This window comes from Adiantum capillus-veneris, chromosome 17, assembly GCF_014529385.1.
Source record: "Adiantum capillus-veneris isolate H3 chromosome 17, ASM1452938v2, whole genome shotgun sequence".
Taxonomy (NCBI): domain Eukaryota; kingdom Viridiplantae; phylum Streptophyta; class Polypodiopsida; order Polypodiales; family Pteridaceae; genus Adiantum; species Adiantum capillus-veneris.
Window position 1 is genome coordinate 145,249,263 of NC_140947.1, and position 23,701 is coordinate 145,272,963.

The following is a 23,701-nucleotide window of genomic DNA, read 5'->3' on the forward strand; positions in this document are numbered from 1 at the left end:
GTGCCGACTAGTATTTGGCAAACCAACGATAAAGTCCATGGAAATACTCTGCCACTTGGCATCTGGGATTTCCAATGGATGAGACAAACCAGCTTTCCTAAGGCTCTCTGCCTTATTGACCTGACACTGGGCGCATCTCTTTACATAGCTCTCTATGTAAGAGCGCATTCTTGGCCAATAGCTTGAACAAAGCCAAAGTTCTTTGGATGCCTGGGTGCCCAGCGCTAGGAACATCGTGGCATTTGCACAAAATCCTTTGTCGAATCTCATCGATTTCCGGCATGCAGACTTTACTATTTCTGAACAATAGTCCACCTCTAATGGAATATTGTCGCTGTCTCGTGACTCGTCTCTCCAACACGACTCACTTGGGTCTCCGGACCACCCAAGCCTGTATGCGAGTCATGCCCCGCTTCGACCTCGTTCCGTATCTTGTCAAAATGGCCATCAGAACGACATAGCTCTCGGAGAGAGAGATAGAAGTCCATCGAGATTTCAGCCATAGACAAGACATTAACCTCAGGAATCTTGCTGAGTGCATCGGCAACTCGATTGCTGGATCCTCTTCTATAACGGATCTCAAAGTCGAACTCTTGTAAAAGCTCAACCCATCTAGCCTTCCGGCCTCTGAGATCACCCTGATCACAGATATAGCGCAAGGAGTGATGATCTGTCCATGCAACAAACGTAGAGCCATACAAGTAGTGCCGCCATTTCCTCAAGGCGTGGACTATGGCGTAAAGCTCCTTTTCATACGTTGGATAACGCATCTGAGCGTTAGAAAGCTTCTTACTTTCAAACGCAGCAGGACGTCCATCCTGGTATAATGCCGCACCAATGGCATAATCACTAGCATCGGTTTCAACCACAAACGGTTTGCTAGGATCCACAATGTGCAATATTGGCGGAGTAGTCACCAAGTGCTTTAGTGTCCGAAAGCTCTCGTCGAGATGCTCGTTCCAGACAACAGGGGGATTACCTTTACGATGAGGACCCGAAGTCTTTGGCCCTTTCACCCCTCCTTTTAAAAGTTGCGTAAGCGGAGCAGCAACTTTAGAGTAATCCTTGATAAACTTACGAAAGAATCCAGTAAAGCCTAAAAAGGACTTTACTTGGCGTACATTCTTCAGAATGGGCCAATTTCGCACTTTATCCAACTTTTCAGGGTCAATGCGAATTCCATTACGAGTAATGATGTGACCCAAGTACAGAAGCTCTTTCCTAAAGAATTCACACTTAGAAGCCTTAGCGTAAAGCTTCTCAGTTCTCAGTACTTCGAGAACAGTGCGTATATGCGCTACGTGCTCAGACAAACTTCGGTCGTAGATCAAGATATCATTGAGAAATACAACAACGAAGTTGCCTAAAAATGGTCTCAGCAGATCATTCATCATCTGTTGAAACGTAGCTGGAGCATTGGTCAAACCAAAAGGCAAGACCAAAAACTCATAGTGACGATAACGCGTATGGAAATCGGTCTTAGGAATATCTTCCATTTTGATCCGTATCTGGTGATAGCCTGATCGCAGGTCTATCTTCGTAAAATATAACGCTCCGTGGAGCCGATCTATCAGATCGTCCATGCGCGGGAGCGGATACTTGTTCTTGACAGTGAGCTTGTTCAACCCCTTGTAATCGACGCAGAAGCGCATAATGTTATCCTTCTTTCGGGAAAGTAACACTGGCGCTCCCCATGGAGATTTACTTGGCCGAACAAAACCCCTGTCGAGATAATCTTTCAGCTCGCTGAATCTCGTCCTCCTCGGCTTTACTAAACCGATAGAGTTGCTTTGAGAAGGGTTGGCTATTAGCCACCAACTTAATACCATGATCTACTCCTCTCGAAGGCGGCAAGCCAGGAGGTAGATCATCAGGAAAAACATCCTTGAAATCAGTCATGATTTCTTGGATAAGGTTGGATTCGTCAGAATCCCCAAGTTCAACAGAAGAACATGAAACATTTTTACGAAATTCAGTGACACAAGTACCAAGCACTAATGGATCAAACCAAGCAGATGGTACACATTGATAAAAGTCAACATTAGAAGACTTTATTTCTTTATACATTTCCAAAGCAGTAACAACTGGTATTGCAAAGCCATTATTTACAGACGTCTGATTACAAAGCGACACAGATACATGAGGCATGTCCTGCTTAACAAAAACAAGAGAGTGGTGTACATAGTCTATATACAATGAGTCTTGTTTATCATAAAACCATGGAATTCCTAAAATAACATCTGCTCTGTCCAGGCGCATGATGTGGAAATCCAGGTTCTCTTTGTAATCAGCTAGCTCGAGCGACAAGTCTGGAACCATCCGATTCCATACATCCGTATCCTCCCCACAAGCCATCTTTACGCGATACTCATGGTCACTGTCCCGCGTCCGCAGGCTCAGTTTATGCACCAATTTTGCATCCACAAAATTGTGTGAGCTTCCATTATCAAGGAGTACGGTCACGTCGTGACCATTGATCTTCCTGGGGAAACGGAAAAGATCATGCTTATCAAACACTTTGGTGCTAAATGATGGATTTCAATTTGAATGACATCAGAGTTACCTGAGATCTCGTGAATTTGAACCGAAGGACGACCTTGCGGTTTCTGTGTCTTCTTCTTTTTCTTGGGACAGTCCTTGATTTGGTGACCTGTCTGGCCACATCCGAAGCAAGCCCCCTTCTTTACTGCATCAACAATTGAAGCATTTTTGGCTTTCTTCTTCTCCTGAGAAGATCTCGGCGGTGATTTAAACTTATGCTGGAATCGGGGTCGCTTCCTCGAAGCACCCTCACCGGATTGATGGTCTACAGTTCTTTTCTTCTCATAGTTTGCTCCATTGATCAAATGGAACGTCCTGGCCTTTGCGACTGCATCCTCGACATCGGTCGGGGCTTTGTCCTTGATTAAGGCCCAATGGTAATCCTCAAGTAATCTAGCAAGTACATGTGCACCACGTGCGTAGAATCCACCTTACAGAAGGTGAGCGCCTCTTTGAAAGCTGTCGTATACTTATCAAAAGATAGAGTTTTCATCGAAAGACTCTGCAGTTTGGCATAAGCTTTCAAAGGGTCCATTTTAGCGAAATCCCTCTTGAATTTCACACAAAAATCAGCCCACGTCGTAGGCTTCTCTGTCATGTCGCGCCACCAGGTAAGCGCCTTATTGCGCAGATAAAGAGGAATCGTTTGAATCCTCCGTTCATCATGCTCCCCATGGAGGTCAAAATATGTGGTCCATTGATGCAGCCAGTTATTACGTCTAGTTCCGTACACTCCTTCTCTTCCCCTGAGAAATTTGTAGTTTTGTATGGAATCGTGGCAGTCGGACCACCCTGTGAACGCCCAAAAGCAGCAATCTGCATCCGCAATTGCTGGAGATGGGTTTCGGATGGGTTTCGGCCTCGGAAATACGCGCAGTCGTCGACTGAGCCATATCTTCGAGAGTAGAGACTCGGGAACCGAGCCCTTGCATGACCCCTTCGAGAGAGGCCAAGCGAAGGTTCGTCTGAACGTTCGCGTTTTCCAGAGCGGTAACACGCTGGTCGAAACTCTGGAAAGTACTTGTAATCCATGTGTAGAGAGCATGCGTGAATGGAATTTGAACATTACCTGGCGCGTCGTCACGCTTAGTGCGTGAAAAACTGGAAATTTCACTCGAAACTGGGCCTTCTCTGCACTTTTCGGCCGCTAAAAATTGAACTTCGAGGAGCTCTTCGCGTCGGCGTGAGCGTCCAAAGGCGAGCAGGTGATGGCGGGAGCGCGAGCAGGTGAGAAAGAGGAGAAGTAAAGAGAAGTAGAGAGCTGAAAAATGAGTTTTTCTGCAAGAAAACTCAGTCTTTGTAAGTGACTTTAAATAACCAACAGGTTTCATACACTCTTAAAAACTCCCAAGTGTCCAGGCCCTTTCTTTTAAATACCTTGGTGAGTTAATAAAGCCAGCGCGTAGAAAAAAAATCAGCGAGGGAAGCAAAGCGTGCGACGCGTGGAGAGAGGACTAGCGTGTGGCTGCCTGTGCCCAACACGCAAAAGGGCGCCAGTTCGGAGCCAGCATGGAGCACTCATCTTCTCTCTCCCGTCAACACATCTCCCCGCTCTCCCCTGCCGATTGCGCAAGCAAATCTCCCCTCACTCCCTTGCAGATTGCGCAAGCAAAGAGAGAGGCAAGTCTCTCTCTCTCTCTCTCAGTTTACAGAGAGTAACGCTTTCTCTCTCTTTTTGTAAGGTCTGGTTTTAATAAAAAAAAAACCAGTAAAAGGGTTAACAGAGTACTAAATTCAGTAAAAATCAGTAAATATATAAATGAGACCTTGATTTTCACTACAAAATCAGTCAAAGCAGTAAAAATCCTTGATTTTCAGCACTTCCGCCTGCTAAATTGCTGAATTTTGTCAAAAATCAGTGAGAAGCACATTAAACTTCACCTGCAAACATGTTCGTGGGAAGAGAATGATCAGTTAAACAATTATTTCATCAAAACTTGCGTGAATCAATGATTTTCCGACTCTAACCAGCCCGTAGGTGTGCACACAATCCTCCGTGCAGCCAAGCCGGCTCTCATACCATGAAACAAACGCGGAGAGTGGATCTCTCGGCTACACGGACTGCCTACAGGCACGCATCGGACGAACCACTCGACCATAGCCACCATCCGGCAGCTCCCCCGTGCTGGGGCCAACGTCCGAGGACATAGGCGTGCACCTGTAAGACCGAGTGTCCCATACCACCCGGCCTCACCTCCTCGAGGTGACCTCGCGCATCCTAGCCTTGCGGGCTAACCATTGGCACTCTACCAGTGGGGGTCGATCGCTCCAAATGAGGCCTTGGCCTCCCTTTTATAATAATGGCCGGCCACACTGGCCGTGTTCACACTACGTCCGCCCGGACACTGGACGCCCATCCCAACGGTATCTGGGCAAGATCCCCTCTCCTGTGAGCAGGACATAACACATACATGACTTATCTATAGATAGAAACCGCAATCCTTTCTTGTGGGAGGAAGTACCTAGAAATGTTTCAACATACATGACATAAGAGACCCAAGGCGCCGCTGGGCCAGCACAAGAGTGGCAAATAGAACTGCACATAGGCTATCATTATGCATTGGACAATTCTGAGTCACACATGCAATGGCTAGGTTGACAATTTCCAATAGCTAAGCTTTAAGTGCAGTCTTTGGAGCACCCATTCAAGTTTCTTTGTTGCGGACACATTCCAACCGACCGGGCATCCTAGATGGCGTACTATGGTCTGAGGGGGAACAATCTTCTTTGGCTTCCTTTAAAGATATCAACTTGGATTTACGAAAATTAACATGAAATCCAACTGCCAAGCCAATAAAAGAGAGTCATCAGCATATGCTTGGCCAATAAATTGCTTTTCGAACGACCATGCAGACGACTCGAGGAAGTGAGGCCTCAAGATGTGACAACAATGGGTGTGAAGCAATCGCATAAAGCAAAGCACTAAGAGGACACCCTTGTCTGACCGAACGCCCTAGATTCCAAGCATCTGTGATAGAACCACCCAACAGACGAGGAAGTGAGGCCGCAAGATGTGACAACAAGGGGTGCGAAGCAATCGCATAAAGCAAAGCACCAAGAGGACATCCTTGTCTGACCGAACGCCCTAGATTCCAAGCATCTGTGATAGAACCACCCAACAGACTTGCAGAAGTGCTTTGAGCGTACATGAGGAAGACTACCTGCAAAATTTTCGGCCCAAATCCCAGCAATATAATTCCATAAAACAGTATCAAAAGCCTTTTCAATGTCAACTTGCATAACCAACACATCTTGTGTCACGTGACACATCCAACCCTATGTGTCCGTGGACAAGCTACAACACGACAAGGGTTCAGTCAGTCCAGTCAGTTTAGATTAGAAGTGATCTGGCACTTTTGTGAGTCTATTCGTAGACCGTGCATGCCCAGTCACTTAGTGTAGATGCATATCCTCTGGTTGCACACAGCATGATCATCGGCATTCCCATCAGAATCCATCAAAATCCTTTAGGGGAATTTTCCAGTGCATTTAGCCTATTTTTCCGATTTTTGACATTTTTCACTTATTATTTTTAAGTGACTTTTGTTGGAAAGTAGGTAGGGCAATTTTGCTAAGTTAATATATAAGCAAACTAGAGTTAGCACTTTCTGGCAGAAGAGGCAACAGGAGCCAAGCTCAACAGGCAACTTCTCAAGCAAGAACCTTGGTGGTTTCTCCTCCAAGCAAGATCCCAACCATGGTGTTTTCATCAAGGTGATCCTCGCCATCCACTCCCAGCACTTGGCGTTTCCATCTCCCTCATCGCCAGCCTAGCGTTTTTTATCCCAGATCTTCACCGCAAGCAGATCCCAGCCCTAGCGTTTTTCAGCCATATCGCCCTCACTTCTGACCTAGCGTTTTCAGCAGATAAGACCGCCATTTTCAGCAGACAAAGACCGGTAGTTTCAGCCCTAAAGAAGTGCAGTTTTCAGCCCTAAGACCTGCAGATTTTCAGCGACAAAGATCAACAGAAAGCAGCCCCAAAACCAGCATTTTGAATTTGCAGCAGATTTCAGCCCATAGCGTTTTTGGACAGCAGATAAAAGATTGCAGATTTCAGCCCTTAGGACGGTGTCGTCATCCCTGTCGTCGTCGTTGACATAGCCTAGACTTGCATCAGTAACATGCATTCAGTTTGTACCTGTTTGTGCAATCATAAGTAGACCACTCTCGCCGACGAGAGTGGGGCCTTCGGATGAGGGTTTTACAACGTCTCTGGTGTCGTATCTCTCTTCTCTCTCTATCTCTCAGTCTCATACACTTGCACGCACAGTATCCACTCACTTTGTTCGTGATCATTGCACTCTCACTAAAGGAACGGAAGGCTCTCCCTTCCATAAGAACAAAAGTTCGGAGCACTCATCTTGAGCAAAGTTCAAACATTCATTGTGCTGCACCTTACATCTTGCTGAGTGTATTTCGCATATCACACACACACACACACACACACACACACACACACAAAATCAATGCTTTGATTCGGCCTCACATATTTCTTAACTTTATTCAAAGGGATATTTGTTGATGTCATCTGTTCATATACTTTGTCTTTGAAATGTCCTCAAATGGATCCATTAAGACCATCAAGTTGGTGATTTTCATGCACCTAATATAGCTTCATCAATAATTAGCTCCATGGTCTCTGTTTCCAGCAGCGTTAAGTGTAAGAAAGGGACCATGGAGTGCTTGATGTACACTACCAACATATCTTCCATGTTTGCAGTGTACACCGTAAGCTTCATGGTGCAAGGCAGTCAAGAGACTCTTCTGAAACTTCATTTCTTTGTCTATGAATGCAGGATTAAGAGTGACATAAGCAAATAATTTTTTTCAAGTTGTGAGCAAATACTTCTGGACCTTGCAATTTCTGCACGTTTTGGTGAAGAACCAGGTTTTTGCAAGCTCAGCATAGATACTAGATGTATAACTATAGGAGCAGGTGTCGTAATTACATTGCTGCATTAGATTTATTGCGACCTTAGCTTTCTTGGTAAAAGAAATGGATGAGAACAACTCTTCCCCTTGTCTCACCTTTCTTCAACATGAAGCTGCCTATCGGTCTCGCGTCTTCAAGCGCAAGCATAAAAAAAAGCGACTTTCTGCACGAGACCTCCTCAATGCTTGTGTGAAGCTTGTGGATGACTACGATTGTGAGGCCCTCCCGGATATTGCCCCAGATGATCATGCCAAAATTGTCATGCCCACATTGAATGTGACAGATACAGACGATCAAATTTTTTCGACCCAGGTAGGCAGCTTGGGTCCATGATATTATGCAATGCAAGGGTAATGTTAAATACATGGGCGTCATAGGATTATATTATTGCAATAAAGGCATGGGCCTCATTACATGAACTTTTGTTTTCTTTGCTTAAATACTTTTTTGTACGTAATTTTTAATTGAGAACCTTTTTGTGTGTAAATGTGTCATACAAAACTAGCTGTCTCTTCATTATGTGATGCTTTTCTCTCTTGCTGGTTTTTTTGAATGCAATTCGAAGTTCTGAAGTGGCTATCGCAAGTAGTCTGTAAGTTAATTTTTCCAACGTTACAAGTCATGCCCGTTGTCATGTGACTGATGAGGTTCACCACTCAAAATTTTGAACTGAGGTCTGGGTATATTATAATTGGAGCTATGTCTATAGCTGATAAGTAGCAGGGTACAGACTATAACACTTATTCTATGGTGTTGACTTTCCACAATGCTTGTGAAGGGTATCATTTAGGATTGTGAAATAAAAATGAAGGTCCGGGTACATTATCTTTGGAGCTATGTTTATAGCTGATAAGTTTTCTCCAGAGCAGGTCACAAACTAAAACACTATTTTTCTGGTGTTGACTAAGCAATGCTTGTAAGGGTATCATTCAGGATTGTGAACAAAAAAAAAAGGCATGAGGGTGAGGGTGAGGGTAATTTGTCCAGAAGTTTGATGATGTGACTGGTGTCACATCTTTAATTGGGTTTGCTCAGAGCTTATTCATACAAGTTGTTGAGCTCTAATACAGATTGGATGGATCCATTTCAAGATATGTTTGTGATCAAGCACACGTTTAGTTTCCAACAAAAGTGGCTGTGGGAGGCCACATAGAATGATCATTCTTATGTTGTTTAGTGTATCAGGGTTTTGAAAACCTACCATGTCAAATGTGCAGTAGAAATGAAATGAATTGAGATTGAATATTTATTTACGTCTGCAAAAGACTTAAAGGGCCCATGAGACTGGAAAACAAAAGACTAAGGTAACAAATGTAAACAATTAAGTGAATTACTGGACCTAGCTTGTAGCATATCTCCCAAAGCGTGATACCTTGAGTAGGCTGCCGCTATAAATACCATCATATAAACTCTCTCATGGGCTGTTCCATCATGGTATCAATCTCCTCCTCTCGAAAGAGCCTCGCAAGAGCTGCTCTATGCCTCTCAATAATGGCCTGGATGTGGTGATGGTAATTATATTGTTACGTGATATGTGAGAGGGAGGTGACGATTGAGATCTACTAATCTCCGTCGATTTATCCCCAAGAATTGAACAACTTGAAAATTGATGTGTCCTGGGGTTGTGCTGAGGGCCGCTGCTTTGGAAGAAATCTATCACCTCCCTCTGAATGACTCCTCTACTAGAGCGTGTTTGAGCTTTGTAATAAAGCATGTTTGTGTCTGCATAACTCTAGCAAGAAAAGCGCAAGGCAACTCTGAGGAGTGTAATCCATGACCCTCGACAAAGGCCCAAAGCCCTCTCTATTTTCTGTGTACTGTCAAAGTCGACGATGCGGAAGCTTACAGTTAGGGAGAGAATGCATGAGAGAGAGATTGCTTTGAACCGACCAGCTTGGAAACGAATTAGATTATTATACAATGGGGTTTGGGGCCCTACTGCGAATCATGTCAAATAAGTAAAATAAATACCTAAAAGGCATAATCAATAATGCGACCACATTGGGTATTCACTTGAGATGCATAAACTTTTAACACCCTATCTGCGGATATATGTAGGAAATCCAAGAGGATGAAGAAGCTACCATGGACACTCCATAATACGTTTGTCACAAATTGCTGACGTGTCAAGCCATTGAAGACGTGAGCTGACTTGAAGATCCCGGCCGAGGGGTCTAAACCCTAGGAGCAATAGAAGAAGTAGAAGTTCCCACCAACTTACAGTTCATCGTCGAATGGTCCAAGCATTTAAAAGAGTTCCTAGTATAAAGTTTACCAACTTATGGGATTCCCGTCCGATGGGGCCCAAGTGACTAAAGCAGGACCCCCCCCCCCCCCCCCCCCCCCCCCCCCCCCCCCACACACACACACACACACACACACACACAAATAACTTTGCCTGGACAAAATGATGACGTGGCCTGTCTGTACGGATTACCCTGCGAATCGCACTGACATGCCACATGACAGATTGTACCAACCGCCATGATTTGCGTTGCAGTTGCTAACGTAGCAGTTGTATGTTAATCACGCTGGCCGCTTTTGAGCCAGATGCTTTTAGAGTTTGATGCTTTTCCATGTAACTGCTTTAAGGCCTAGGGCCTATAAATATGTTGCAAGGGCTTACTGTTTGGCAGTCTCCGAGTGAAGGTGTAGATACGCGCCGTCGCTGTTGTATTGAGTTCAAGGAATATAAAGAAATACCGAAAGGGGCGCCAGGCTTTGGAGCTAGTGCTCTCTTGGGGTGGAGCTCCGCCACTCCGCGTCTCTCGTGTCGTGCATCTCTTTCAGCTCAGTTCTTTGAAGACTGCTAAAAGTTTGTCTCATTTGTTCATTTCTGTTGGCACGTGGTGCCCTCTTGTTACAATGGTATTAGAGCTCTAGTGTGCTTTCTCAAAGCATATCAGTCCTACCAAGAGCAGACAGAGCACCATGGCATTTATGGATTTGGCAACGGCTTAAAAGCCTTGATTTTCTTCGATCCTAGAGCTACCAAAAATTCCATCCATCCAGAATTCCTAAAGCAGCTATATTTTGATTATGATTCACAAGGACGTGAAATTGAAGCTGAATTAGCTACCGGACAAACGCACAAAGTGGTTCCGCTTATTGAGGCTCTCCAGTGACTTATACAGGGATACTATGTAAAAGCCGATTTTCACATCATGAAGTTGGGCAATTGCGACATTCTCTTGGGCATGCCTTGGCACGATAAGAATGACGCGACAGTCCAGATCCGGGACCGTACCATTACCCTGATGTAGAAGGACAAGCCCGTCGTCCTCGAAGTGTCATAAAATCTAATATCTAACCAACCCAAATGATTTTCTCATATAAACTGATCATTTAATGTGGGAGAATAGACGGGAACAAGGGTTAGAATATAGACATTTGCTTACGGGTCTATCTCAACACTGGGCCAATGGTAAAGAGGTCCAAATGAGAGATGATCTGTCAAAGAGCAAGGCTAGCCAATGGAGCTTAAAGACCTTGGGGTTAGCTTCATTGAAGACCTCCAAAGGTTAGTGTTAAAAGTCCTTTGACCTTAGGTAAGCTAGGGCTGTGCTTGAGGTGGGAACCCGGCCCAAGCTTGAGGTGCTTGTCGTGCCTGATGACTAAGATGCTTGAGGTGCTTGTTGTGCTTGATGACTGAGATGCTTGAGGTGCTTGTCATGCTTGAGATGCTACGGTTGTACTTGAGGTGGGAACCCGGCCCAAGCTTGAGGGGCTTAAGGACCGAGCTTGTGGTGAGAACTGGGCTCAAGGTTGAGGGGCTTGAGGTGTCACAAAAGTCAACAAATATCCCTACAAGGAGGGGGCGAGCCATGCAGGTAGGGGGGGTGGTTGCTTAAACACTCTCTCTCCCAAAGGGCACCCCTTGCTCAAGAGGCAAGTAGGACAGATGTCAAGCCCCTAGCTAGGTTACCCTCAAGGAGTGTTCAAAGCCTATTGGTTGATCCCTAGAGAGGTCCAATGATAATTTAGTTGATTTAATTAATTGTTTTTGCGTTTATCAAGTCCTCTCTCTCAAAGGGGAAAGGGGGACACTTGTCCTAGGGCTACCCTTGTTGCTTGATATGCATTCTGCATGTGATTGGCCAGGCTTGCAGCGGTCCAATGAGCTCCCATATTGAGCTAGAAGAGGGGGTCGACCAAAGCAAGAAGGGGCGTTGCTTGGGGGGTATACTCTCCCACACATACCACATACACACTCTCATTGTGTGAAGTGCTAAGTGCAAGAGCTCTATCTCCTTCTCCAAGCAAGTAGAGAAGTTGAGAACCTACACCAACACTCTTGGCTATGGAATGCAAATCCAACCAAGAGCCATACTTCAATGCTTAAGCTTGCCATCTTCTCCATCTCCATTACTATGCTATTATGTATGCTAGCAAGAAGAGTGATGATAAGTGAGGAACTATTTCTTTCTCCTATGAATGTTTCTTCTTCCTCTTCCCTACCCTCATTCCCCGCTATCTCTCTCCACCTTGGAGTTCCACCCCAAGAGAGCGAGCACTAGCCCCAAACCTTGGTGCCCCTTTCACGATTTCTTTATATTGCTTTAACTTAGTACAATTTCCATGGCTTTGCTCTACATCTTCTGCGAACAGACTGCAAGAGTGAGAGCCCATGGGTCACTGACGATGTACTATGCATGATGGAACTTATGGTTATATTGTCTTGTGGGTGACTACCATGGGTCTATACCTTGCACTTTCCTTTAAGGGTGAATTTGGGCTTATCTTGGATTCATCTAGGTATATATATTTAAAGACCCTTGGCCTCTAAAAGCAGTCTACATGAAAAGCATTCAAACTCAAAAGAAACTGGTCAAAAAGCTGCCAGCATGATTGTAGGGAATCCGTACACCTGCCATGTCAACACCTTTCAGTGCAAAAAGCGGAATCCGTACAGGTTGCCACGTCAGCAAGTCAACGCGTTTTGCGAGGGATCCGTACAACAGGTGCCTTGTCATCAATTTTCCACGCTAGTTTCTTGGGTGCTTTATTTTAATGCCTTTAGTCACTTGGGCCCCATCGGACGGGGTCTCATACGTTGGTGGGAACTCTTTTGTAAACATAGGCCTCTCGGCAAGACTTTGCAAGTTGGTAAAACTTCTTCTGCTGCTGCTTCTAGGGTTTAGGCCCCTCAACCGGGATCTGCAGGTTGCCCCCGTTCATCAGTGGCTTGACACGTCAGTAGTTTGTGACACTTTTCCGTGTAGGTTGCTAGATGAGGTTGCAGTTTTCTATGTCATTGTTCGTTGTGTCTTGTAACATGCATATGCGAGCATTTGTGTTGCATTGTGATGTGCAAACCACTGAATATTCCTAATTGGGTGAGATTGCCGGGGTATGTAATGTCGAGACACCCGTTATAGATCAGTGTGGTCTGGGTGTGATCCCTAGTTTTGCTACGCCGGAATATCAAGAGCTTCGATCTGGAATGAGAAAACTGATTGTCTCTCGGAATGTCCCTCGGAATGACCCTCGGATATTTTTGAACTAACTTGAGTTGTACTGTAATCGCGGACGATTATTCTTCTTTCAAAAAGGGGGGATATCAGAAACTGCTGACGTGTCAAGCCACTGAAGACTTGAGCCGACTTGCAGATCCCGGCCAAGGGGCCTAAACCCTAGAAGCTGTAGAAGAAGCAAAAGTTCCCACCAACTCTCAATTCATCGCCGAATGGGCCAAGCATTCAAAGAGTTCTTAGTATAAAGTTTACCAACATATGGGGTCCCTCTTCGATGGGGCCCAAGTGACCCAAAGACAATAAAATAAAGTAGGACCCACACACACACACAAATAACTTTGCGTGGACAAAATGATGACGTGGCCTGGTTGTACGATTTACCCCGCGAATCTCACTGACATGCCACGTGGCAAACTGTACGGACCGCCGCGATTTGCGTTGTAGTTTTCTGACATGGCAGCTGTACGAAAATCAAACTGGCTGCTTTTGGGCAAGATGCTTTTGGAACCAGATGCTTTTAGAGTTTGATGCCGATGGGGCCCAAGTGACATAAAGGCATTAAAATAAAGCTGGACCCTCACACACAAAAGACAACGTGGAGAACTGATGACGTGGCATCCTATACGGAATTTTGAATTTTTCGCTGACTGTTGACGTGGTAGAATTGTAGGGATTTTCGCGTTTCACGCTGACTGTGCTGACGTGGCAGCTTGTACGGATTTCTGTGATTTACGCTGGCTGATTTTCAGTACCAGCTTTTGGGCTAGTTGCTTTTGAGTTTCAAGCTTTTGAGACCGCCCCAACTCTATCGCCGGATCAAGCAATGTACCTTTGGTGCCGCTATACTGTGGGGCGTGCTGGTCTGACTCTTCAGTTTGTGGCCGAAAGAAGTTTGTAATTTGCCACTGTAGCTGTATCTACCTCTCTGAGCCCCTCCTCAAGAGATCCTCTCTATGTCTACGTAGCTCCAATAAGTATAGTCCGAGGCATCTCTGATCCTGGTATCTCATGACCGTAGAAAGCGGTCTAAAACCCTCTTTGAATAGATAGTGGAAGCGGCCTCGTACCTCATAATATACTGGGCAATGACATATAAAATGTAACTTTGTTAGGGCTTCGTCTTGCACAACTGACAGGTCCTGGTCTTGGTTGGTAGTACTCTAATTCTGCCTGCCTCGATCTCTAGCTGGTGTGAAGATGTGCGTGTCTGACCAATAGCACATCGTATCGTGTGAGATAGATGAGTATCCATGTATCTAGGTCTGATCACAAATCCATCCTTCGTAAGTTGAAGGATGCTCTGTATAGAAAGCCATCTTCGTACCCAACTCATGTGTTGGCTGTATCCATGTCCTCCTGGTATCCAACTGAGTCAAGTTCTACTTGATGAGCCTAGTAATCTCCGCCGGAGTGAGGGAGATGGAGGGTGCATCTAGGGAGTACTGAAATGGGGTTAGTCTGTCCATACTAAAGTCATGTAGTTGGAACCAAGATGCCATCTGTGCATACCAGCATGATTTGTCTCCCTGTGATATCAGCTGTTGTGAGGACTCTTGAGCTAAGCGATCATATCTGTCTCTACGGAGAGCTGAGGTGCTATGCATAAAAGAGACTGATAGAGTGAGCGCCTCCACTACCAACGAAGGGGCAGCGAGCCAATGGACGGGCAACGAGCTTCGGCCTGATAATCTCATGCAGTATTGAGGCCTTGGCCCTAATCATCCGAGAGATCATAGAAACTAAGGACCTCTCCATACATCTCCATCCATCAGTGTTGCCAACTCTGATCCACTGACGGTCCCCATATCTCCATCCCGTATAGTGTGGCAGAAGTGGCTAGAGTGTCAAAGAGCCAAAGCTTTGCTCGAGGTTTTTGGAACTGAACCTATGAACACATCCTCTCAAGTCTCCGCATAAGCTCTGGTCAATCTTGTCTCTGCTGCTCTCAAGGAGAATTCTGGGTCATTGAAGACCACTCGGAGATAGGTATATGCTTCTGTATACTCCACAATCTCTCGACCATATGTAAAGGTGGGAGCTGACCTCCTGACCCATTGTGTTGTGGTGTTAAACACCATTATCTTGGTTTTACCAAGGCTCACAGACAAACCACTATCCTGTGTAAACACATGCAATGCATCGAAATGATGCTGCATCCCCTCTGGAGAATTTGAAACCAGCACAATATCATCAGCATATAACAAGAGCGGAATCCATGTCCGTGCACCTCTCGCTCTACATAGTCTGAAAACTCATCCACATACATCCCAAAAAGAGTTGGAGATAAGAGGACATCCCTGCTTCACTCTAATAGTGGAGCGAACCATGTCAGGCATGCCTTGAGTAGTGCGTACCTGCCCCATAAACTGTCTTGTATAAAGCAAAGATCCCCCAAATCAGCTATGTGAGCACACCCATGTCCTGTAGTCTACGTATATATCTGGCTTTCGGCACTGTGTCAAAAGCTTTGCGGAAATCCACAAATCTACAACAAATCCTCCTGCCATGAGATCTACCCTCCTCAATAATAGCTCCGAGTTTTCAAAATATGGTCAAGAGTGGAGAAACCTCTGCTGAACCCTGCCTGCCCTGATGCCCATGTCATAGTTACCAGGAACGGGAAACCGGAACGGGAACGGGGAACGGGAACGCGGAACAAAATGCCATTCCCTGTTACGAGTACTCACGTTTGAAACACGGAACGGGGATTCGGAATGGGAACGAGGAACGGAGACCTGAAAACGGCCATTCCCTGTTACTATGGCCCATGTGCCCTCTTTCTCTACCCATCTACTCAACTCCTACTCGAGAGTAAATGCATATAACCTAGCCAATGTGTGACCAACCATGATGGTGCGATAATTTCCGGGAATCATCGGATCTTCCAACTTGAAGAGAGATTGCTTTGAACCAACCAATTTGGCAATGAATTAGATTATTATACAGTGGGGGCTGGGGTGCTCTTATATATACTAACTCGGGGACCTTAAGCACCCCACCCTCAGGAATTGCCCTACCCAAAATCATGTCAAATAAGTAAAATAAATACCTAAAAGCATAATAAATAATAAGACCACATTGGGCATTCACTTGAGATGCATAAACTTCAATTGGGCACCGACATACGTATTGCTCCTTCATCTCTAAGTCGCAAAGCTAGCATATCTTGTTGACTGGAGGTACCAATGTATATCTACCTATCTCTTCCTACAGTTGATGGGAGAAGGTGTGAAGCTGGCCTAAGATACTTGAAAGGGCGTGTGAGAGGTCTGAATTTCATGTATCACGATCATAGAACAAATCCTTCCTTACTAATGTGGAGAAAATGCGCTTTGTAGAAATCTGTATTCTCCCCAACTCTTCAGGAAAAGTCACCCATGTCCTCTGTGTATCAATCAATGTGAGATCTTGTCAATTTAATGCTTCTTTTAGTGCTATGACTGAGTCTGCCCTTGATCTTCAGAGTCACGACAAAAACTCAGTAAGCTGAACTTTGTGCTGATATATGCTCATATGTGTGTGCGCGTGGTGTGTGTTGTGTTTGGGAGCATATGTTAATACCTAGTTCTATAGCCACTATTGGGCATTGATGATGTTAGTGGGGATGTCGTGGTATTTAGTCAATACTATGCATGATGGAGTTGATGGTTATTGAAACGAACACGCGGAGTGGATCTCCCGCCTACACGGACTGCCTACAGACATGCATCGGACGAACCACCCTACCATAGCCACCAACTGGCAGCTCCCCCTGTGCGGGGGGCAGCGTCTGAGGACGTAGGCGTGCACCTGTAAGACCAAGCGTCCCATACTACCCGGCCTCACCTCCTCGAGGTGACCTCGCGTACTCGTAGCCTCACAGGCTAACCATTGGCACTCTGCTAGTGGGGGACGATAACTGCAAAAGAGGCCTTTCCCTTTTTTAATAATGGTCGGCCACATTTGCCGATTTTACACTATGTCCGCCCGGACATAGGACGCCCATCCCGATGGCGTCTGGGCTAGATTCCCTCTCCTGTAAAGCGGGACATAACATACTTCCCCACTTAAGAACCATTGATTTTCTCATCAATGAAGTGGGGATACTGAGCTTTCAAAGCTCTAACTGATTCCCAAGTGGCGAACCTTTTAGATTGTCCATTTAATTAAGTACTCGTCATAAGCTTTTTGGCGTGAATGGCAGGTACGATGATCTAAAACTGCCTCTGGTTCTCGAGGAATATACTCAATTTGCATATCTTGCCATACATTTTCCTCAATAGGCACAACAACATCAACCTCGCTTAGTTTTTTTTTAAGGCGGCTGACATGAAATACTGGATGTACACTAACATCCAAAGGAAGAGCCAAATTGTAGGCAACTTGGCCAATTTTCTTTGTGATAATGAACGGACCACAATATCTAGCTGAAAGCTTATAATGCTTTCCCGTGCGCATAGTCTTGGAATCTTTGGGGACCTTCAGATAGACCCATTGTCCCACATCTAGAGTCTTGGGAGATCTCCTTTGATTAGCATAAGTGGTGACTCGATCACGAGCCGTCCTTATACTATCCTTAGCCAATTCGAGCATTTCTTGCATGTCATACAGGAAATCACGAGCTTGGCGATCCTTTACTTTCTCTAAGCCAATATCGATCGGGGATTTAGGCTCATGTCCATACATCAACATGAATGGGCTAAATCCAGTGGCAGAATGCTTGCTACTATTGTAGGAAAATTCTAATTGTGGAAGATATCTTTCCCAACAGACTGCCAGTGAGAGACATATGCTCTCAACATGTCTTCTAACGTTTGATTCATCCTCTCAATTTGTCCATAAGACTTAGGATGGTCAGAAGACGACATACTCAACTTCGTCTGAAGATGAGTAGGCACATCTCGCCAAAATCGGCTAGTGAATTTAGTTTAGTATCTTGATCACTGATGATATCCTCTGGCAGACCATACAGCTTATAAAGCTGATCGACAAATAAAACCGCCAACTCCTTGCTTTTTACTGTCGACTTCGTTGGTATAAACTTCGCCATTTTTGTAAGTCTATCGACCACAACCCAAATGGCGTCATTGCCCCAACTAGTATTTGGCAAACCAACGATGAAGTCCATGGAAATACTCTGCCACTTGGCATCTGGGATTTCTAATGGATGTAGCAGGTGAGCTTTCCTAAGGTGCTTTGCCTTATTGACCTGACATTGAGTGCATCTCTTCAGGTAGCTTTCTATGTAAGAGCTCATCCTTGGCCAATAGAAATATCGCTTGACCAAAGACAAAGTTCTTTGGATGCGTGGGTGCCCAGCGCTAGGAACATCGTGGCATTCGAACAATAACCTTTGTCGAACCTCATCGATTTCCGACACGCAGATCTTTCCATTTCTGAACAATAGTCCACCTCCAATGGAATATTATTGTTGTCTCGCCTCTCCAGCACACATACCTTGCCAAAATAGCTATCGGTACGACATAGCCCTCGGAGAGAGAGAGAGAGAGAGAGAGAGAGAGAGAGAGAGAGAGAGAGAGAGAGAGAGAGAGAAATCCGTAGAGATTTCAGCCATAGACTATACATTAACTTCAGGAATCCAGCTGAGTGCATCAACAACTCGATTGCTGGATCCTTTTCTATAACGGATCTCAAAGTCAAACTCTTGCATAAGCCTTCCAGCCTCTGAGATCACCCTGATCATAGACATAGCGCAAGGAGTGATGATCTGTCCATGCAACAAACGTAGAGCCATACAAGTAGTGCCGCCACTTTCTCAAGGCATGGACTACGGCGTAAAGCTCCTTCTCATACGTTGGATAAGGCATTTGTGCGTGAGAAAGTTTCTTACCTTCAAACGCAACAGGACGTCCATCCTGGTACAACGTTGTACCAATGGCATAATCACTAGCATCCGTTTCAACCACACACGGTTTGCTAGGATCCACAATGTGCAGTATTGGTGTAGTAGTCACCAAGTGCTTTAATGTCTGAAAGCTTTTGTTGAGACGCTCATTCGAGACAAGAGGGGGATTACCTTTACGATGAGGACCCAAAGTCTTCGGTCCTTTCACCCCTCCTTTTAGAAGTTGCGTAAGCGGAGCAACAACTTTAGAGTAATCCTTGATAAATTTGAGGAAAGAATCCAGTGAAGCCTAAAAAGGACTTTACTTGGTACACATTCTTTAGAATGGGCCAATTTCGCACTTTATCCAACTTTTCAGGTCGACACGAATTCCATCGCGAGTAATGATGTGACCCAAATACAAAAGCTATTTCTTGAAAAATTCACACTTAGAAGCCGTAGCATAAAGCTTCTCAGTTCTCAGTACTTTGAGAATAGCGCATATATGAACCCTTGACCTCACCTTTGCGACTCCCATGTCCTATCCACGAGCACCCGTGTGATATTGTGATGGTATGGGCCCGAGATTACTCTTATACCAAATGTGACTAAAAGTAATCTCGGGTACTCGAGATTACTTTTTACACCCGAGATTACTTTTTGCGGTGCCGACAAGATCTACGGCACTTGATGCTCTCACCATAGATCCCATGCCCCCATGCCCGTGTCATATAGTCCTGAGGGGTTGCTTTGAGAAGGGTTGACTACCAGCCACCAACTCAATGCCATGATCTACTCCTCTCGAAGGCGACAAGCCAGGACGCAGATCATCAAGAAAAACATCCTTGAAATCAGTCATGATTTCTTGGATTAGGTCAGATTCGTCGGAATTCCGAAATTCAACCGAAGAACATGAAACATTTTTACGAAATTCAGTGACAGAAGTACCAAGCACTCACAAATCAAATCAAGTTGATGGTACATATTGATAAAAGTCAACATCAGAAGACTTTGTATCCTTATACATTTCCAAAGCAATAATAATTGGTAGTGCTAAACCATTATTTACAGAAATTTGATTACAAAGCGAAACAGATACATGAGGCATGTCTTGTCTAGAAAAAACTAGAGAGTGATGTACATAGTCTATATACAACGAGTCTTGTTTATTATAAAACCATGGAATTCCTAAAATAACATTTGCTCTGTCCAGGCGCATGATGTGGAAATCAAGGTTCTCTTTGTAATCAACAAGCTCGAGCGACAAATTTGAAACCGTCTGAGTCCATACATTTGTATCCTCTCCACGAGCCATCTTCACATGATACTCATGGTCACTGTCCCGCGTCCGCAGGCTCAATTCCTGCACCAATTTTGCATCCACAAAATTGTGTGAGCTTCCATTGTCAAGGAGTATGGTCACGTCGTGACCATTGATCTTCTTGGTGAAACTGAGAAGATCGTGCTTATCAAACACTTTGGTGCTAAAAAACAGTTAGTGCATGGACTGTGCGGCGTGCGCTAAGTGATGGATTTCAACTTGAATAACATGAGAGTTGCGTGAGATCTCGTGAATCTGAACCGAAGGACGACTCTGTGGTTTCTTGGTCTTTTTTTTTGGGCAGTCTTTGCTTTGCTGACCTGTTTGGCCACATCTGAAGCAAGTCCCCCTTCTTCATTGCATCAGCAATTGCAACATTTTTGGCTTTCTTCTTCACCTAAGAAGGTCTCGACGGTGATTTGGACCTTTGCTAGAATTGGGGTCGCTTCCTCGAAGCGCACTCACTGGATTGATGGTATGAAGTTCTTTTCTTCTCATAATTCACTCCATTTATTAAATGGAACGTCCTGACCTTTGCCACTGCATCCTCGACGTCAATCATGGCTTTATCTTTGATTAAGGCCCAATGATAATCCTCATGTAATTCCAGCAGGTACTTGTGCACAGCGTGTGTGGAATTCACCTCACAAAAGGTGAGCGCTTCCTTGAAAGATGTCGTGTACTAATCAAAAGATAGAGTCTTCATCGAAAGACTCTGCAGCTTTGCATACGCTTTCAAGGGATCCATTTTGGCGAAGTCTTTCTTAAACTTCACACAAAAATCAGCCCACGTCCTAGGCTTCTCTGTCATGTCGTGCCACCAGGCAAGCGCCTTGCGGCGCAAATAAAGAGGAATTATCTGAATCCTTCGTTCAACATGCTCCCCATGGAGGTCGAAATACGTGGTCTACTGGTGAAGCCAGTTATTTACGGCCAGTTTCGTACATTCCTTCTCTTCTCTTGAGAAGTTTGTGGTTTTGTACGAAATCGTGGCAGTTGGACCACCCTGTGAACGCCCAAAAGCACAACCTGCGTCCGCAATTGTTGGAGATTGGTTTCACCCTCGAAAATATGTGTAGTCGTCGATTGTGCTGTGTTTTCCATAGCAGTAAGGCGGGCGTTAAATCCTTGCCCGGGAGAGGTCAAGTGAATGTTTGTCTGAACGTTCGTGTTTTCTAGAGCAGACATGCACTGGTCTAAGCTCTGGAAAATGCTTGTGATCATGTGTATAGAGCATGCGTGAATGAAATTTGAATGTTACGTGGAGCGTCGTCACGGTGCACATCCAAGCTGGAGGAATTCATGGCGAAATTCGGTGAAAAACTGAGAATTTCACACGAAAACGGGCCTTTTTTGCACTTTTCGGTTGCAAAAAATTGTTCTGTGAAGGACTCTAAGCGTTGGCATGCGCGAGTAGTTGAGAGAGGAGCGGTGGACTGAAAAATGAGTTTCTTTGCGAAAAAAAGTTTTTTCTCTGTAAGTGTTTTTAATGAGTTGCACGTTTCACACTTTATCTAAAACAAACCTTAAGAGTCCTGGCCACTTTAAAAATTACAGGGGTCACTTAATAAAAGACATAGCGTTAAAAAGAACTCAACGCAAAGAGAGAGGTAACGTAAAAAAAATCGAGCGCTTGCAGAGAGAGGAGGCGACGCGTGGAGAGGAAATATAAGGCTGAAGGCGTGTGCCCACCCGTGGCCAGCACATGGAGGCTTTTGCCTTTCGATTACAATTAACTGCCACGCTGAACCTCCTCTTGCGCAATTGCAACTAGTTGCCATGCTGGACCTCCCTCTTCCTGCAGCCCAAGAGCTCAAGAGCTCTTAGTGTCTTTGCTCTGCATAAGGTCACCCCCAGGCAAGGAGAGAGGTAAAACTCTCTCTCTCTCTCTCTCTCTCTCTCTCTCTCTCTCTCTCTCTCTACGCTTCGCGCAAAGGAAGAGGTTACAGAGAAAGATTATTGTATGCTGAATTTTAATCCAAAATCAGCAATTCAATGAGAAATTCAATAATTTTCATCGAAAATCAGCAAATTTAGTGAAACAAACTTGCAATTTTCAGCACTTTCTCTTGCCAAATCGCTGATTTTTGTCAAAAATCAGCAAAAGAGTGCCAATTTTCACAAACACACAAACGAGAAGAAAAACCAGCAATTAGTTACTAAAAATTACGCGAAATTGAGGTTCTTGTCTCGAACCGATCCGTAGGTGTGCACATAGTCCCTTCCGTAGCGAAGCCAGCTCTGATACCGTGAAACAAACACACGGAGTGGATCTCCCCCCGGCTACACGGACGCCTAGAAACACGCGTCGGACGAACCACCCGACCATAGCCACCAACCGGCAGCTCCCCCCGTGTTGGGGCTAGTGTCTGAGGACGTAGGCGTGCACTTGTAAGACCGAGCGTCCCATACCACCCGGCCTCACCTCCTCGAGGTGACCTCGTAGACTCCTAGCATCACGGGCTAACCATTGGCACTTTGCAGTGGGGGTTGATAACTGCAAATTATGGCCTTTGCCTCTCTTTTATAATAATGACCGGCCACATTGGCCGCTTCACACTACGTCCGCCCGGACACTGGACGCCCATCCCGAAGGCGTCTGGCTAGATCCCCTCTCTTGTAAGTGGGACATAACAGTTATATGTCTTGTGGGTGACTACCATGGGTTTATACATTGCACTTTTCTTTAAGGGTGAATCTGGGCTTATCCTGGATTCATCTAGGTATATAATAATCTCTTGATATCTGATGTGAGCAATGGTGCATCCAAGGAGTACAGATCGGGTGGCAACCTGTCCATAGTAAAGCCATGAAAAACTGAAACCAAGTTGACATCTGTGCATACGAACAACTAGAGTCTCCCCCCGTGGTTAGCTGTCAAAGATGGCTGGAGAGCCAATGTAGCATAAAGATGACCTAGAAGCTCCCACAAGCCATGTATGTAAGGTACCGACCTAGTAAGTGCTTGAATCACTACTGATGTATCTCTCATTGCAGCTTGAACGATCATGTATGGCACTATGGCCTCAAATCGGATCATCTTGGAGTCCGTAGTGATTAGTGGTCTCTCCGTAGCTCCCCATACATTGTACATCTGATGACACCAAGTATGATGGTCTAGAGTAGGTTTCAAAATAAATTACTTTCGTAATGTTTTCTCGGCTTGACTCCACCATCTACTATCTAATAGAAATTTGGTTCAAGTCAACATGATGGTAGTGTCCATCTTGATTAAAAATTTGCTGTAATAAAAATACTTTTTGAAAAAACAGAGTTTCCAATTACTTGCTCACATGCTCATTGCATTTGTATTGATACAAAGAATTGCAAACTCATACCATAACTGGTATGACCACAATTTTTCTGGGTTTAACAACAGTTTCTGGAATGCAGGTCTTATATGGATGTTGTCGGTATAGAAAGCTCCTCCAGGTCCTAACAACCAGACTCTTTTCATGCAAATCGCCTAGTATTCAATGTGTTGATCAAACTCTTTATACTGTTCTGGGTTATCTTGTCCTCATCAGATTAGAAGAGCTTACTTTTGAAAATTTTAGGTATGGTAAAGTCAATGATTGCAGTTCAAAAATGTTGTCTGGATGCCA

At 44.9% G+C, this 23,701-nt stretch overlaps 1 protein-coding gene across 13 annotated transcripts in view; it reads left to right on the top strand.

Moving 5' to 3' along the window:
• LOC147438263 (cilia- and flagella-associated protein 99-like) overlaps positions 1–23,701 on the top strand; it is a 102,415-nt gene that overhangs the window by 25,361 nt on the left and 53,353 nt on the right. For 9 of the 13 annotated variants that reach the window (XR_015184959.1, XR_015184960.1, XR_015184962.1 and 6 more), the window contains exons 2-3: positions 7,341–7,789; positions 23,490–23,653. Coding sequence is in view for 6 of the 13 variants with exons in the window: in XM_086487554.1 (XP_086343680.1) it covers positions 7,541–7,789; positions 23,490–23,653 (413 nt within the window). In the remaining 7 variants the exon portion in view is untranslated. Of the gene's footprint in view, positions 1–7,340; positions 7,790–23,489; positions 23,654–23,701 lie in introns of those variants that run through there. The other 4 variants (XM_086487560.1, XM_086487559.1, XM_086487557.1 and 1 more) reach the window with 3 other exon arrangements.